At 39.0% G+C, this 17,069-nt stretch overlaps 1 protein-coding gene across 1 annotated transcript in view; it reads right to left on the bottom strand.

The window, feature by feature from the left end:
• Positions 1-490: 490 nt before the first annotated feature.
• KCNK1 (potassium two pore domain channel subfamily K member 1) overlaps positions 491-17,069 on the bottom strand; it is a 54,090-nt gene continuing 37,511 nt past the window's right edge. The window contains exons 2-3 of the mRNA XM_010383567.2: positions 5,875-6,270; positions 491-1,717 (exon numbers count right to left, since the gene is read on the bottom strand). Of these exons, the coding sequence (XP_010381869.1) occupies positions 1,458-1,717; positions 5,875-6,270 (656 nt within the window). The 3' untranslated portion in view covers positions 491-1,457. The remainder of the gene's footprint in view (positions 1,718-5,874; positions 6,271-17,069) is intronic.

The raw sequence follows: 17,069 nt of genomic DNA, 5'->3' as shown, positions 1-17,069 counted from the left end.
ACCCCTCAACCACCGACTCCTGGGCAGCTACCCATGGGAGGTAAGGCTCCATTGCAAGGGGAAGTCAGTGAGCATTCATTATCACACAGGGGCTTTCTCATTTTCTTTTCTAAAATCCTTAATAGTATCCTGTGTACATCATCTAAATGTGTCCTTTATGTTTTCTATGAAGGAGTATATATATGTGTGTGTGTATATATACATAGTATTCTCCTCCTATGTAAGGTCTAGATAATTTTGTCACATAGTATATATATACAAACATATAGTGTGTATGTGTATATATATGTATACTATATATATACTATGTGTGTATATATAGTGTATATATATGGTGTATATATAGTATATATCCATATACTATATATCCATATATACTATGTATACTATATATACACCATATATATACACTATATATACACACATAGTATATATATAGTATACATAGAGGCACACTTCTGATATATGAAAGCATAGGATTTCAACCAGCTGTGATTTGTATTTTATTTTAGCTTCTGAACTTAAAATTCTCTGATTAATGTAACGTAATCTGTTCATTTAGGGATTTGTGTTTAAGTTCTGTGCTTTAGTGCTAGGTGGCTGCAAATCACAATGTACTTTCAAAACAAAGTATCTTAACCTTTTAATAAATCCTATTCATAACTTGTTCAATTCAAAAAAACTGTTTATAAACATGTTAGACATCTGACACCATCCTATTGCAAGAGGGTAGAAACATTTATTGTGGCAGAATACTATGGTTATTCACTCTCGAGTTTATTATTCCCCTTATTTTATTGTAGCAACTCTGGATTCTTTAGTATAAAGAGAAATCAAAAGAAACAAAATATCTGTAGTCTTGGTTTGAGAAGTACACTGGGATCTGGTGGCCTAAACCATATATACAGAATATAAACATATGTATACTTTATATGTACATAGTTAATGGTTACCTATGCATTATAAATAGTAAGTTTAACTTAGATTCTACAAAAATAATCATTTTGGATGGGTACATGCAAACCAGTACACATAAACCTATTTATAAAACACATCTCTAGGATTTTTTTTTTTTTTGCTTCTAAATATAAATTTTGCTATTTAGCCATCAGATAAATGATTTAAATGCAAACCCCAAAGTTTCCAGGTAAAAGTATAAAATCTGCTTCTAACCACAGCAGCATACTGCTTCAAGTATTCTCCTCCTATGTAAGGTCTAGATAATTTTGTCACATGTGAATTTTAAGTGCACATCCCATTTCCTCACATATTAGACATCCTGCCAGGGTCACAGATTCTTTGTTCCATTTTTTTTTTAAATAAGACACTTCAAACAGTAGCTATTTCTTAAAGTGACATCATTTTTGCTTTTGCATTCTGATAAAAATGAACATACTTAAGCCTCTTCCTTGCACCCTGACCCTGGTGCCCTAGGATAATGCAAACAAATTCTACGCTCAATGGTTTGCAGGGCCATCCACGCAGGCAGATGACTGAGTGGCCACAAAAGGCTCATTTTGCTTCTGGTCCTCTTTCATGCCAGCTGCCTGGTCTGTGATCGAGGAGAAGGATAGCTGGTCATGCTCTATGATGTGCACTTGATCCTCGTCCTTGTCCTTCTTCACATAGAACATTTTTCTGAATTTTTTCAGCTCATGGAGTTCACAGAAGGTTTCCAGAACTACCAACATGGCAATAAGGCCAAGTAGCAGGTAACCTGTGTGAGAAACAGGACAGTGTCTCAGTGTGATCTCAACATGGATAAATCAAGTAGCAAGTGATTTACCTCCCCACCTCATGCCAACATAGTGTTTGTTAAGGAATAAACTCATTGCCAGGTTCTTCATTTTTAGAAGTGTTTTTAAGTTCATGGCTCAAAGAGGAACTACCCATTATTAAAGAGCGAAAGATAATGAAGAACGATTTAACCTCCTGTGAACTTGGATTAGTCAGAATCACAGGATGCAATTTTTGAGAAAAAAAAAATACTTGGGGCTGACGTGGCATTATTAAAGACACATAACATACTGCACTTACCCAAGTGTGATATTTCATGCAAGGAGGGCTTGCCACCTCTGCTTTATAATCAGTGGCTCACAAAATGCCAGTGATGTTTTAGAAAAGGTTTTGTTTTATCATGGGGTGCTCGGAAGAAAACTTCATACCTTTTTAAGCACTCAAAACTCTTACAATTTCTACTCCAGAATAAGAGTTTAGTAATAGAAATTGTAGTCTAAATGCTATGGTTTGGCTGTGTCCCCACCCAAATCTCATCTTGAATTCCCACGTGTTGTTGGAGGGACCTGGTGGGAGGTAGTTGAATCATGGGGACAAGTCTTTCCCCTGCTCTTCTCATGATAGTGAATATGTCTCAGGAGATCTGACAGTTTTAAAAAGAGGAGTTCCCCTGCACATGCTCTCTCTCTCTTTTTTTTTTTTTTTTTTTTTTGAGATTGAGTCTCGCTCTGTCACCCAGGCTGGAGTGCAGTGGCCAGATCTCAGCTCACTGCAAGCTCCGCCTCCCAGGTTCATGCCATTCTCCTGCGTCAGCCTCCCGAGTAGCTGGGACTACAGCTCTCTCTCTTTTTGCCTGCTGCCAGCCATGTAAGATGTGACTTGCCCCTCCTTGCCTTCAACCATGATTGTGAGGCTTCCCTAGCCACGTGGAACTGTAAGTCCAGTTAACCCTTTTTCTTTTGTAAACTGTCCAGTCTTGGGTATGTCTTTATCAGCAGTGTGAAAAAGGACTAATATACTAAACTAAATCAAAATTTAAGAATGGATGTTGATATTAAATAGGTCCTTGTGCACGGCTATCTACATTTGCACCTAAATTCAGCAGCAAAGTCAAGCTCTCCATTATCTCCCAGTTGTTTTTGGACATGTGGATTATTCACTGGCCAACACTACCAGTTTCTTACTGGGAAAATAAAGGATAACTGTTGACTCAAGTAAAATGCATTGCTTGGAATCTGCGATGGGAAATGGTGATTTAAAATTCCTTCCATCATTTTAAAAATGAGTTTTCAGAAAAAAAAAGTCATCATAAAAAGGAACAGAAATGTGAAGATGAAAACTCCAAGAATAACAAAAATTCTGATTTTATGTCCCAGTGGTAAAACATTTGAGAAGGATTTTCGAAAATGTATGAAGTAGGGAAGCTAAAATTGGCAGCATGACAGGAATAAGAAGGCTGATTAACCCAAGAATACAAAGTTTTAGTATCTTCACAATCTGACTATAGGTTTTGAAAACAATATCGTGCATTCAATGTGCTCTCCTGTACTTTAAAAATAGTAATGACATTGTTAGATGAATTGATGGATCAGTGTCTTTTCCTTTATTATTATTATTACTATTTTGTGAGACACAGCCTCATTCTGTCACCTAAGCTGGAGTACAGTGGCACGATGTCAGCTTACTGCAACCTCCGCCTCCCAGGTTCAAGTGATTTACGGCTGATTTTTGTGTTTTTCGTAGAGACAGAGTTTCACCATATTGGCCAGGCTGGTCTTGAACTCCTGGCCTCAAGTGTTCTGCCTGCCTTAGCCTCCCAAAGTACTACGATTACAGGCATGAGCCACTGTGCCTAGCCTCCTTTATCAAATTTTTGAATGCTGACAAAAATACCCATGGGGTTTCAGACAATAACTGGGTATTTTATCCTGCCCACATCTAATATATCTTTGGAACATTCATTTGTTAGATACTCAGGTTCTTGACACTCAAAACCTAAACTAATTCTATGTAGACTGCTTTTTAAAAAAAAGATCCATGTTGTAAGAAGTGATAAAATGTTATGCAAGGATTTAGTATTATATAAAACACTAAGGATGTTAAGTGGTTGGGCAAAATTTATGAGAAAACAATTTATATAAGAGAAAATTATTGCAGCTAGCAAGCATAATTACAGAAACATTCTACTTTCCAAGTCACAGAATAAAATAAAATAAAGTAAAACAATCACCTATTATATGAAAAGAAAGTTAAGATAATGCTTATTTGGCTATCAAACTCACATACACAAAAAACATCTTTAATGCTACTGGCCATCACCACTCCAGGAGTGCTGAAGTTGTCACACTCAGATAATGCTGGTGACGTGTCAACTCATAACAACATTTGGAAAGCACCAGGTCATTATGTTCTATGAGTCACAAAAAGGCGTATTCACTTTGAACCAGCAATCTCATTTCTTGGAAGAATATCAGAGGAAATGTGTACACATACAAAAATATTCTTGGCCTGGCACCGTGGCTCACGCCTGCAATCCCAGCACTTTGGGAGGCTGAGACAGGCAGATCACGAGGTCAGGAGTTCGCGACCAGCCTGGCCAACATGATGAAACCTCGTCTCTACTAAAAATACAAAAAATTAGTCAGGTGTGGTGGCAGGTGCCTGTAATCCCAGCTACTCCAGAGGCTGAGGCAGGAGAATCGCTTGAACCCAAGGGGCGGAGGTTGCAGTGAACCAAGATCGTGCCATTGCACTAGAGCCTGGGCAACAAGAATGAAGCTCCATCTCAAAAAAAAAAAAAAAAAGAAAAAAGAAAAAAAATTATCTGCAGTGTCATTTATAATACCCCTGAATTAGGAGAAAGCTAAATAGTGAGCAATAGAGGCATGATTGGATTATGGTATGGCCACCTGGTGAATATCAGGGCTCTAAAAATAATACCTATGGTAGCTACAGGAAATATAAAATCACCCTAAGTAACCATTTAGCAAACAAACAAACAAAAAACTATCGAACTTGTATGGTAGCCAGGTACTGTTCAAAGCGTTCCCGAATGATTTATGAGTGAAGTCTTTGTTTTGGCTGAGCCCACGGTTTAATGGAAATGTCAAAATACACACAATTCAACCAAGCATTTTGTAGGGTTAAGAATCACAAGATAGAGCCAAGACCGAGCATCTGGCTGCTTGAGTATCTACTATGATTTCCTAGAAAACATGACGTGAGCCGAGTCATAAATTGAAAAATTCTTAAGAAGGCAAGACAGAAATGAAAACAGCAGGTGCATCACACTTGCAATTCTGTGCATCCTGAAAAGGACAGGAAGGCTCATACAGAAATGAACGGTTTCTCGAAAATAGCTGGTTAAGTTTTCTACGATATTATATTTAATTTAAAATGAAAACTGTTAAAAAAAAATTACAGATCCCTCTCCCTGGCCATCTGAATTTGAATGCCCGTTTTATTTTCCACATACAAAATTCTGGAAACAGTTAATAGAGGCTAACTTCTTCTAAAAAGAGCCAGATGGACAAATGAGGTAAGCAGCTCTTTTAAGACTTTTCTGGTAAATTAAAGAGCATGATTGATAACATGTTCTATCCGAGGCCTAGTTTTCTTGGCCTTAAAATATTTAATAAAGTAGAGCAATCTTTTTTTTTTTACATTAACAGTTGGTTATCAAGTACATTCTGTATGAGGTATTTTTACACTGTCATTTATAATGCCTACATTATTAGTAAGAAATTGATCTGCAATTTTAAGGTGCTTGTGAAAAATAACTCAGTAATAAGATTTTTGCATAAAGAGTTTTGAAGGAAATCATGAAATGGTTGAGAAGGTGGCAAATTGGGAAAACTTCTCAGTGAGAAGAAAGCAATCAGTGTTTCTATGAATGACTCCTCGTTGGGAGGTGAGGTGGAGCTTGGAGTGGCAAAATAGAGACAGAAGCCTGTAATCCCAGCTACTTGGAAGGCTGAGGCAGAGAATTGCTTGAACCTGGGAGGCGGAGGTTGCAGTGAGCCGAGCCGAGATTGCACCACTCTACTCCCAGCCTGGGCGACAGAGTGAGACTCAGGCTCAAAAAAAAAAAAAAAAAAACAGAGACAGAAGGAGCAGCCAGGGAGCCATAATACTCACACGTGATCCCAATCTTGTAGAGCTCTCTGAATTTTTGATTGTAGCCTTCCCCAGGCACATAATCCCCCAGGCCAATGGTGCTCAGGGAAATAAAACAAAAATAAAAGGATTCCAGGAAGTTCCAGTCATCCTCCAGGACTGAGAAGACAGCAGCCGGGATGAAGAAGAAGCAGGACACAGTGACAAACCCAAGGAGCACGGCGTGGACGATGGCCACCACCTGCTTGGAGAAGCCCCAGCGGATGTGGAAGTAGAGGACTGGCCTGCGAGTGACGTGCACGGTGATGCGCTGGACCACAGCCGTCAGGAACAGGAGGGTGAAGGGAATGCCGATGACGGAGTAGATGATGCAGAAGGCCTTACCCCCATCTGACAAGGGCACAGTGTGGCCATAACCTGCAAGGAGAACAAGGTCACTGAGGTGAAGAGGAAGAGACTAAGTGGCAAACACATTTTTAAAAAATACATGCCTACCGTCTGCACTTACTCTCCTCAAACCAAAGAGAAGAGTGAGACTTCAGGTCTGCCACTTTAGAGGCTCTAGCATAATTGTCACGTCCCAGTAAAATTCAACAGTGGTCGCCATAAGTTTGGAAGTCCACCATTCTTTGTAAAATCCAACCAGCAATTCCAACACATCAGGGTCTCTGGTCTTGAATTCACTATCAGGCTCAAACACAAGTTCTGTGTGCTAAGGAACTAAGGCCCACACCATCTTAGACCATCAGTAAAAACTCATCTGAGGCCACCCACGTCACCAGGGCCAGTCTATCCCCTCCACCCCTTCACTTTCCCCAAGGTTCCTCATTAGTGTCTAAACCTCAGTCTATACTCACCTCCCAAACAAACTACTCAGAATGTTCTAACAGTAACGACTGACAAACAAAGGTGTGTGAATAGAACCAAGATAATATGAGTCCAGTAAGAGGGTGGAGTAGAATCAATGAAGATAGAGGTATCAAAAAGAGGAAGAAAAATGAAGATTAAAGCACGCCATGTCACAGGATGGAGCACTGGTATACAGCACCCTTGACATGAGTAACTCCATCTTAGAAAAAGACTCCATCTTACATTTCATAGGGCTCTTTGCCAACAGGGACAAGATGTTACGCTTAATAAATAAAGTCTGCATCCAACCAGATAAGGGCAAAAACAAGCACATTGTGTCACTATCAGTCCTTGCCAGAGGACTCCGTGGCCATAAAAAGAGCAGGACATCAGTAGCTCAAAATGGCCACCTCAACTGACACTGCCTTGCTGTCAATTGTGATTAGCACTTGGCATTTGCTGGGAAGGCTCTGCCCCCACTGAAGACTCCTCGTTGCAAAACCTGTGGACCACTCGGCCGGCCCGACCAGGGGATTCTTTGTGTCTTTGTTGCTCTCCCAGTCTCCCTGGACTGCTTTGTTAACCCTTCTTCTTGTCCCTCTTGATGTTATATGTTACTTTGTTTGTTGTGAAATGTTTGACCTGTAACGCTTATCTATTGATTAAGTATACTATTATGTATGGTTTGCAATACAATTGACTTGTGAAGTGGCTTATGTGCCTACGGCTCTGACTACCGAGTGAGCAGGAGGTACTAGGGAAAATTCCCTCCTTGGAATTCCATCCAACTCCCGGCTTTTGTGACGGAAATAGCATCAGTAAAAGTCTGACACTATGGAAAGACACAAACGTGTGTGGATGTGGTTATCTCTGACGCTGTACGGTTCGTGAGAATACTTCTTGTCAAATATTTTGCCCAATTATCTGGTTAAATGGCACATTCATAAACTGACACATTTCCCCTACCCCACCCCTTGTCATTTCTGTATTTTCAAAGATATGAAAAATTCCACAAACAAACATTGAAAAAGTACATTAGGACCAGTGGTTGAAACACGCGTCTGTTTTACTTTCTACCAGGTTGAGGTCATTCCCAAGTCAAACCAATCAGGGGACTCTTCATCCAACCAACGCCAATAGAGAACCCAGCTGGGCATGGGGCCTGGTGGCTATTTTTAAAATCTCATGAGCACTTCATCTTAGAAGAACTAACATGTCTGAACAAGTCAATTCAGGAAAAAGCCAGCTAAATACATTTTTTTTTTTTTTTATGAAATTGGATTCTGAGAAAAATCTACATAGGTGATTATAATTGAAAAGTAGTTTCAAAATCTGATCTGTAAAATACACTCAGCTTAAAAATAAACAAACTCCTCAGTTGCAAATCCCCCAAATTCTCTGCCTTACACCTAAGGCTTATGCAAGTGTATGTGGGTATTAAAAAGCTTCCTCGATTATTCCCATGTACAGCCTCACCACAGCAGAGGCAGGGTTCTTGACCCACTGTCCCAGAAGATACACAGTTTATGAATGAACTACAGCACAGTCCAGGAATCCTCTGAGATTGTACATCCACTTTCCCATGGAGAGATTCCAGGGCTTCAATTCTCAAAAGAGGTACGCATCCTCAAATGGTTAAGAACCACTCTTGTTCTGAGTGTCGGTTCCTGAATCCATCTGGTCCCTGCACACCCAACTGCTCCTGGAATGCGGTGACTAATTTTGGGCGTGATATTGAAAGAGGGAAGTGGGCAAGTTGGAGAGTGCCTTGAGAATAACATGAAGGATGGTGCCAAATAATGTTCATGCTACACATGGAAGCAGGAGCCTTTGAATGTTTCATTTTGAGAAAAAAATATGTGAAGGAAGAATGAGACTTGTTCTGAGGAAAGCAGCTGATATCACAGAACCACCTGAACTAATAGGAGCTACAACTTCAGCGAGGCACCAAAGAGGGATGCTCCCATGCTTGCAGAGATCCGGAAATAGAATCTGAAAATGCAACTTTATTTAACTGTAAAAAAGCAAACTGGAGGCTGGGCGGGGTGCCTCGTCCCTGTGATCCCAGGACTTTGGGAGGCCAAGGTGGTCGGATCACGAGGTCAGGATTTCAAGAACAGCTTGGCCAACATAGTGAAACCCTGTCTCTACTAAAAATACAAAAATTAGCCGGGCATGGTGGCAGGTGCCTGTAATTCCAGCTACTTGGGAGCCTGAGGCAGGAGAATCGTTTGAACCCGAGAGGCGGAGGTTGCAGTGAACAGAGATCGCACCATTGCACTCCAGCCTGGGTGACAGAGCAAGACTCTGTCTCAAGAAAAAAAAAAAAAAGAAAAAAAAGCCAACTCAACTGGAAAGCAATTCACAAATGTAGTCACCAGCTTGTGACTGAAAGTGCTAGGAGATATTAATAATAGTGCTCACACGACCAGAGGGTCAAGCAGAAATTGCAAGAGATGAATTTAGCTTTGGCACTGATTTTGTCGAGAAAACATAAGTTCAGCTGAGTCAGTTGGAATCTACGAAGGCCTTTAAGTCTATGATTTTATTACTTTTTTTGGTAGCCTTTTTATAAATTAGCTTTACTAAAAGTGTAACACACAATCCAAATTTTCCATACCATCTGTTCCAATAAATTACATGATTTAGGTTCTAGTAGAGAAAAAAAAGTAAACAAACTTCTAGCTTAAAAATATTTTAGCTTAGGAATTTTCCCTCAAATTGTGATAGCTCTTTTCATTAGAATGTTAACTAAATCTCATTTGCTAAAATGTTATCTTCAAGCAATAAAGATAATCATTATAAGACTCTAAGACCTCTCTCTGCAGTAATGGCATTTTTATGCTAGTACTGTAAAAATATTATATATTCCCACTAAGAGATTAAAAATCATCACCATGCAGATCCTTACTGAAAGTAATTTTCCTCTCCTGATGTGTACATAAATAATTTTTTGGTAATGGAAAGTAAAATTTAAAATTTACATCTCATTTGCATTCCATACACTTAGTGCAGGCCATATTGAGTAAACCACCCTCTGCACCAGCTACAACACAGCGCTTCGTTTGCAGTAGACGGCTTAATGCATCTGACGGAAACTTTCAGTCCTATTGAATTTTAATGAAGTGGTAAATAATTTACTCAAGTCCAGTCAATTGAATCTTCAGATAAACCATGAAGCAAAACTCCTATTTTTAAATCTTATAGTCATATTTAACTCCATTACAAACCACAAAGAATTTAGCAAAATGTTAATAGACCTGACTTACTTGGGTTAAATTTTTCTAAGGCCGGTCATCACATAATTTTTGGAACCTAAAGATTGAACATAACAGACTGCTGAAAAACCTGACCTCAAAATTAGTTACAATCCTGAGACAAAGCTCTCACTCACTAATGTTCTTGTATTCTAGCCTCCTACTCCACAACTGCTGGGTTTCCTGTTATGAACTTGCACCTGTGAGGCATGTATGAGTATATGTATAATGGGTGGTTGTAATGATGACAGTCTCCTACTAAATTTGCCTTCCCATCTGGCTACTCTAATTACAACAGCCCCGACACTATGCTGGCTAATACCCAATCAGAGACTATGCCACACTAGATTTTTCTGGTATTTAAATGCTCTCTAATGAAGGCCAAGACAGAGAACCTTTGTGGGCTCCTATTGAGTACATCAGAGCAAGTCAATGATATGCAGCTTCTTCACATATACCAGATGCTTTTGAGAAAGGTGTACCTTACAACGGCCCCACGTTATGACCCTAAGCCTGTAACAGTATCACTTATTTGCATTATTTACTATGATATGGAACAATGTATACATTCTCCATTAAGTTAGCTTGATATATGGAAGAAGAAGAAGAAGAAGAAGAAGAAGAAGAAGAAGAAGGAGGAGGAGGAGGAGGAGGAGGAGGAGGAGGAGGAGGAGGAGGAGGAGGAGGAGGAGGAGGAGGAGGAGGAGGAGGGAGGAGGAGCAGCTACAGAAGAAGAACCTCAGCCTCTCCACTTCAGCAGAGATACTGACATCAGTCACAATGTTTCCCGTTCTGTAAAACAGAATTTACTTTGCAATCCTGGACTTCAGCTTATTAATTATTTCTTTTCCACTGGACTGTGTGGCCCTGGAGGGTAGACCACATCCTGTCCTACGTTAAATTTTTCCAGGATCCCCAAACACAGCGCTGTCCAATCTACAGTGAACCGTAGCACTGGTGCTGTTAGTGACTTCAGTGTCACGTGGGTCAGAAACTCACTGCATGGTGAAACTCATTGCACAGTGATGAATAACCTTCAGGTCAGGTTGACTTTTTCTGTGATTTTCATTTTGCACTTTGCTGGAAATAAGTTGTTTCATATTTTTTAAAAAAAGTTAACTTCAAGATATCTTGCATACAACAGGTCTTCATAATTCCATTTTTTGATGGCAATACTTTTTCATGGATAAACTGTTCATCCTTCCTATCCCTTCCATGCACACAACAGGGAATGTACATCTTCTGTTATTTTGCTTATGTTATAAAAGGAAGTTTGCCAGAGAGAGAAGGCTCAAGAGAGCTCTAAATAGACTGAAGAGAAATGCTGACAGAATGAAAGTGGGCTACAGTCAATACACGTGACCAAGGAGGCACAGATGGTAAGAGGTCACAGAGGTAACAAGTCATGGCAGGTGCGAGTGGTCTAGGATTTTCTTGGGATCAGTTTTTACTGCCTCATTCATTAATACTTTTCTAAACACTTATTGTTATTTCTACTCAATCACGAATGGTTTCTTGTTAAGCAAAGATAGAGAGGCAATGGCATTCCTAGTTGGGACATGGCATCAATTCTTTACCTTACAGTGGACATCTGAGAGAGGGGCTAAATTAATACACTGCACTTAAAAGCTAGAGGAGCCAGCAAACAGCTCAAGTGCCACAGGTGAGAACCTTGCACTTTTTGCAATGAAGTTTCCATTATAAATGGCAGCACAGTGAAAGAACAATCAGAAACAATAACTTAGGCAAGGGGAAATCATCATGCATCCATCAGTCTGAGGAGGTATGTTTGGGAAAGGAGGAAAATGGGCTCAAAAGAGCCATACATTGTGGCTTGCCACATGTGTACAAGCTGTAGTGTATGCAGAATTGTGAACCGTTCATAACAATTTCCAAATCCTAGCGTTGCTATTTCTACTCCATAAATACAAAGACTGAGTTTTTGAGAGTTTAACCAACTTGCTCAAAGTCATACAAATAACAAATTGAGCCCATAATCTTTGCACTCTACCACTCCAGATATATTATATGACACAAAGGACATGGATGCATCAAAAGTCGACTCAAGTCCTAACATTATTTCTTAGGTGCTCTCAGTGAGAGGGTGGTGTTATTGGCTACTTGCAAAAGAAGAACAATGATGTCTTTCCTGTGGTTCCATGTAGCTGATTGTAAGATAGTGAGAATGGAATAAGAGGACATGAGAGAGCAAAAACAATGTTTAGTAATGAACAAAGGACTGTGTAATTCACACACAGAACTGGTTGGTGGAAGGTGGAGCCTAGGGTAACTCTACAGATATCCGGAGGTGGGTCAGCAAAACATCTATCAAGGGTCAGAGAATGTAGGCATAACCTACATGCCTTTCATATTCTTGAAACAGAGTTTGGAGCCACAGATGAACTTCTATGGTAAATAGTAGGTTCATCAATGAAGAAGATAGAGAAATGTCCCTAAATTGTGACAAACAAACATGAAACATAACAAATTAGTGGTGATCTTGCAAAGTAGAGTTTCTGTGGCAATAATTAATATCAGTGATATAAGCATAAACTAAATTCTAATAAACTACTTATCTTCCTATTTAACTACTTAATTTAAATAACTCTGAAGGAATCTCTGTTTATAAATAAATATCTAATTGCAGAGATACCAGCTAAGTAAGATAGGATGTCCAATAGCCCAAAGAATGAGTTATATTCTAAAGACATTAATGTAAATATCAGGTAAAAGTAGAAATCAAAATTGTACATTATGATTATAAATTACTCAATACATAAGTACATTTTCATTGTAAAAAATTCAAACAACACTGGTGCAGCAAATGTCCCCTTGACTACTCATGTCCTCTTCAATTCTAGTTCTCTCCAGAGATTACTGTTAGGAGTTTTCTTTGAATAGTACATCCGGGAGATGACTCCTCCATTTTGAAACATGAAAAGCTCTCTGTTCTTTAAACACAATATTCTACTCTATACAAGCACCGTAACTTATTTTATCCACCCCTCAACGGAAGGACATTTAGAGTATTTCCAATTCTTCACTATTAGAAGCAAGTCAAAGACAGTGTAGCCAGGTCCTCTGAGTCACTGGTAAGAAGAGTGTAACAGAATGGGCCATACAAGCTCTGATATTCTTTATGAGTAGCCTTATGCACTACACAAATTTTTGGCTCGAAATACAGCTTATTAGCAGAAAGTTAAAAATAACTCCCCTAAAGCTCTAACAACCCACTAGCTCCTGGCAGATGCCATTCCCAGGGGTAGGTACACACACAGTGCCTGGGTGGTGTGTGTTCAAATGGCAATCATCTGGCTGAAGTGTGCAGTACTGTGTCTTCCAGGTGAGAACTGGCCCCTCGCCCTGATGTAGCTTCCTTTTCCTAAGGAGGTTCTCTTATTTTCCTTGGCCTTTCTTCCGGACTTCTCATGTTTGTTTGTGTTGATGATGTTTGTTTACTTAAATAGGAGCTTGCCAGCAGTATAGTAAATGTACCACATAATGACGCTTGAGTCAACAATGGGCCACATATATGACAGTGGTCCCATCAGATTAGACTGGACCTGAAAAACTCGCATCACCTAGCAATGTTGTAGCCATGGTAACTTCATAAGGCAATGCATTACCCAAGTGTCTGTAGCGATGCTGGTGTAAACAAACCTCCTGAGCTGCTATTTGCATAAAAGTTTGGCACATATGATTATAGTGTATGTATATATATCGATAATGATAATAAATGACTGTTACTGGTTTATATAGTGACAATTTTTTACTCACTTTTATCATTATTTTAGATTGTATTCCTTTCCTTCTACAGGACTTGCCTGAAGCTGGTTTACATTTAACATTTTTTTAAAAACAAAAAATATTTAAAATAACAAAATGTCCAATGTAAACCAGCTTCGGGAAAGTCCTTCAGGAGGAATTCAGAAGAAAACACTGTTATCATAGGAAATGACAGCTCCATGCGTGTTACTGCCTCCTGAAGACCTTCCAGTGGGGCAGATGTGCAGGTGGAAGATCCTGACCGTGTGTAGGCCTAGGCTAGTGTGTGTGTGTGTGTGTGTGTGTGTGTGTGTGTGTGTCTTAGCTTTTAACAAAAAAAATTAAAAAGTAAAAGAATCCTGAAAATTTAAAAAACAAAGCTTACCAAATAAGAATATAAAGGAAATATTTTTGTACAGCAGTATAACGTGTTCGTGTTTTAAGTTAAACGTTATCACAAAAGAATCAAAATTAAAACCATTAAAAAGTTTATAAAGTAAACAAGTGACAAACGCTAAGATTAATTTATTATTGGAGAAAGAAAACAATTTTAAATAATTGAACTTAGCCTAAGTGTCCAGTGTCTACAAAGTCTACAGTGGTGAATAGTAACGTCCGAGGCTGTCACAGTTCACTCACCACTTACTCACCCAGAGCACCTTCAGTTCCTGCAAGCCCCATTCATGCTAAGTGTCTCATACAGGTGTCCCATTAAAAAAAATCTTTTATACTGTATTTTTACTGTATCATTTCTAGGTTTGGATATATTTAGATACACAAATACCATGTGCTACACTTGCCTACAGTCTTCAGTACGGTAACATGATATACAAGTTTGTAACCTAGAGCAATATGCTATAGCATTCAGGTTTGTACACTCCATGTTGTTCACACAATGACAAAAACACCTAAGGATGCATTTCGCAGAACGTATCTCTGTCGTTAGGTGATGCTTGACTGTACTCTCATTTTCTCTCTTGGCATCTAGGAGTTAGCATATAGTCTTTTATATATAAGGAACTGTTTTTGTTAGATGATTCTTGCTTAATAGGTAGTTTTTCTTTTTAATCTACCTGCTTATTAAGTATGTGTCCGAAATTATACAATCAAATATTTGAATTTTCTAATTTTAAAGTAAGCAATTTGGCCAAATTAAAATTTCCATAATAAATGCTTTCTTTTCTAAGCATTAAACTTTTTCAGGGTTCATTCTCTATTATTTTAAAACACATATAATTATTTCTTTTGCCCCTCAAACTAGTAAATGAATGATATCCAACTTTAATGGATCCCTGTTGTCCCATTTCTCTGTTTTCTTTTCCCTAGCACTGTTTACTATTTAACTTTGAAATGTGTTGAACCTTTCTTAGCTTGAGAATTTAAATTATGATTATTTGTCCTTAATTTTTCATATTTTTAGAACTGTTTTTCCATCCATTTTAAAAATGTGGATCCCTGCCATGTCTTTTCATACCACCCTCTGCATACTCTCACAGATGAAGATCATCTCATCAAGCCTTGCTTCCTAAAACTGAAATTTCAAAAGAAACATGTATGTTACATACAATTAATCAAATTATTTATACTCCTTTTCTCCATTATCTCTAAGCTGGTGAGTACCGGGTTGACAGCCCAACTTTTGACCCATCACCTTCTGCTGTAGGAGCCTAAGTTTGTCAAAGTGCTAAAAAACAAAAACAAAAACAACTTGATGTTTTTAAGTTATAACGTACTAAAATTTGCAGTAAGATATTAAATGCTATGGTAGGACAGCATAGGAAACAGACCAGGCTCTCTCCTCTGTTTCTCTCTCTCTCTTTCTCCTTTCCTCTCCTCTCCTCTCCTCTCCTTTCCTTCTTTCTTTCTTTCTTCTTTCTTTTCCTTTTTTCTTTCCCTCCCTCCCTCTCTCTCTTTCTTCTCTCTTTCTTTCTTTCTTTCTTTCTTTCTTTCTTTCTTTCTTTCTTTCTTTCTTTCTTTCTTTCTTTCTTTCTTTCTTTCTTTCTCTTTTTTCTTTTTCTTTCTTTCTTTCTTCTTTCTTTTTCTTTTTTTCTTTCTTTCCCTCTCTCTCTTTCTTTCTTTTGCTAATCACTGTTATTAGGTGGTTCCTTATGAAAATAAATTCTGTAATAATCTCTTTATCATCCCAGATTCCTGCAGACAATGTGGCTTGGCTTGTTCAACGGTACCATCTACTGTGCACTGTGATTTTATGTCTTGCTAGGTTACTGTGGGCAGGTAAAGGTAGCACAGGAACATGACCCACTACTGGATATGGGTAATAACCACATTGCTTCACGATTTTAGTACAGCTTTCCCCCAATTCCAAGCAGTCACATTTCAAAAACATAAGAATCCCAACTAAGGCTCTTCCATCCCAAAATGTACTGACACTGCCTTGGTTGCGGGGGTTGCAGATGAAGGGGGACAAAAAGCGATGAGAAAGCAGCTCTTGTGAAAAGGTGGATTTGTCCCCTCTCACCAAAGCTAAAATAAACTCATCCTCACTGCTCATCCTCCCAGACACAAACCAAATGGGCTTCTTACTCAGTACTGGCCATCTCTCAGGCAAGATTCCCCTTTAATATTTTCTAACTAAATTACATGAACAGGTTAATTAGAAAAGATTTAAAAAACAACATGCTATCTAATTCTCTAACGGAGTATACTTACAATGTGTTATGACTAGGACCAAAGAAAGGAAACAAAAGAGACTGAAAATGAAGTTTTGGGCTGGGCATGGTGACTCACACATGTAATCCCAGCACTTTGGGAGACTGAGGTGAGAGGGTTTCTTGAGGCCAGGAGTTCAAGACCACCCTAGTCAACACAGTGAGCTCTGTCTATACAAAAACTAAATCAATGAGCTGGGCATGGTGGCATGTGCCAGCAGTCGCAGGTATTTGGGAGGCTGAGGTGGGAGGATCACTTGAGGCTGGGAGGTTGAGGCTGCAGTGAGCCATGATCGTGCACCACTGCACTCCAGCCTAGTTGAAAAAAGAGGCTCTGTCTCAAATTAAATAAATAAATAATAAACAAATAAATAAATGAAGCTTTATCACTCTTGTGTGAAAGCTGATCACATGAACAGAGTCATTTTTGTCATACCCAACGAAGACAGAATCAATAAGCCAAGGGGAAAAGCACTCAGGGTAAAGAATATTGCTCCAAAAAACATAATTCTCTGCAGGCCTAGCAGCTCACACTGTCTGCAGTAACCTGAAACCAGTTTTGTCTAATGACTAGTGAGACGACCTGCTGTAACTCCCAGACTGGGTTTGCACACCTCCCTCACTTACCAGTTGGAGCTTGCCAGCTCCTCAAAACATCACTGGTGCCAATGAAACT

Source organism: Rhinopithecus roxellana, chromosome 8 (assembly GCF_007565055.1).
Source record: "Rhinopithecus roxellana isolate Shanxi Qingling chromosome 8, ASM756505v1, whole genome shotgun sequence".
NCBI classification, from domain to species: Eukaryota; Metazoa; Chordata; class Mammalia; order Primates; family Cercopithecidae; genus Rhinopithecus; species Rhinopithecus roxellana.
This window is presented reverse-complemented; position numbering and strand designations above follow the sequence as displayed.